The sequence below is a fragment of the Sphaeroforma arctica genome (assembly GCF_001186125.1).
Source record: "Sphaeroforma arctica JP610 unplaced genomic scaffold supercont1.8018, whole genome shotgun sequence".
NCBI classification, from domain to species: Eukaryota; class Ichthyosporea; order Ichthyophonida; genus Sphaeroforma; species Sphaeroforma arctica.
This window is the reverse complement of record NW_014032540.1, coordinates 1-1,120: the sequence shown is the minus strand read 5'-3', so window position 1 is coordinate 1,120 and position 1,120 is coordinate 1. Positions and strand designations below refer to the sequence as shown.

The 1,120-nt window shown below is 40.3% G+C and overlaps 1 protein-coding gene across 1 annotated transcript; it reads left to right on the top strand.

Moving 5' to 3' along the window:
- Window positions 1–375: 375 nt before the first annotated feature.
- SARC_16409 (hypothetical protein) lies at window positions 376–960 on the top strand (the record flags this gene model as incomplete). Its single annotated transcript, XM_014289482.1, has 2 exons — window positions 376–479; window positions 882–960. Coding segments are annotated over 2 exons (183 nt in total), but the record flags the coding sequence as incomplete, so codon positions are not given.
- Between the last annotated feature and the right edge of the window lie 160 nt (window positions 961–1,120).

The window sequence follows — 1,120 nt, the reverse complement described above, 5'->3', positions numbered from 1 at the left end:
CTACCAATGGGCTTCTTCGAAACTGAGAGCACAATTACACACAAAAAAATCATCAAAGTTTTTTAGTGGGTACTTTACTTCGTCCTTGCGAACTTTGATACAATTTTCACTGCAGTTTGTGCGTATACCTCAAGTGTACATTCCTGACCAATTCTGGTACAATTCCGATTGATACCGGTACCGGTGTGCATAACAAGTATGGATATCTCTGACGCATGACTCGATACCTCTGAGGAAAACTATATTATGAACTCATTACCACCGAACAGCATGGTGATACTTTCCACATCGGTGTGTATACATTCTAGCTGCATTTGAGCCTCTTGAAATAAATAATCTTCTCCTAATTTCTAACATTTTCTCGCCATTACTTTAGGGATATGAAATGTTCGAATATATTAGTTAGCAATACCGGCATCCTGAAACTGGCGGATTTTGGTCTGGCGAGGAAAACGGTGCTGCAAGAAAGGATAGAAAAGGTGTGTGCATAGGTCATTTCTGCATTCAATCGTGCGCGCTTTAAGGCATTGCTTGCGTAGGTTCCTCCATTCCTTTAGAGTTGCCGCGTCGTCTCCATACCCTAAACTCTCAAACTCTAAAACTCTATATAAAAAACCCTAAAAAAAATCCGCTGAATTACGAGGTGGGAACTCACAGTACACTCTTCATACTTGCGTCATATTCATAGCCTCAAACTCTAAACCCCAAACCCTTAACCCTGAACCCTTGATAAATAGCCCCTTTAGTCAAGGAGTTACTGATCAACACCTCTTCGATAGCAGTCGTTATCAACAGTATGTATCTCTGCTTGTTTGAAGGTAATTCACCTGCTCACCTCGTTCTCCGCCTTACTTTGTCCATGAACCAATTGATTCACTCAGAGGCTCACGCCTGGTGTCGTCACACTATGGTACCGTCCGCCCGAGGTGATTCTCGGGGCCACGAGCTATGACTACAAGGTGAGTCAGATTTTACATTATAAATAGGCAGTATCCATATATGTATAAGCATGTATATGTATATCTAAGTTTATATGTATATATATATATATATATATGTGTGTGTGTGTGTGTGTGTGTGTAGTATGTATATATATATATATGTGTGTGTGTGTATGTAT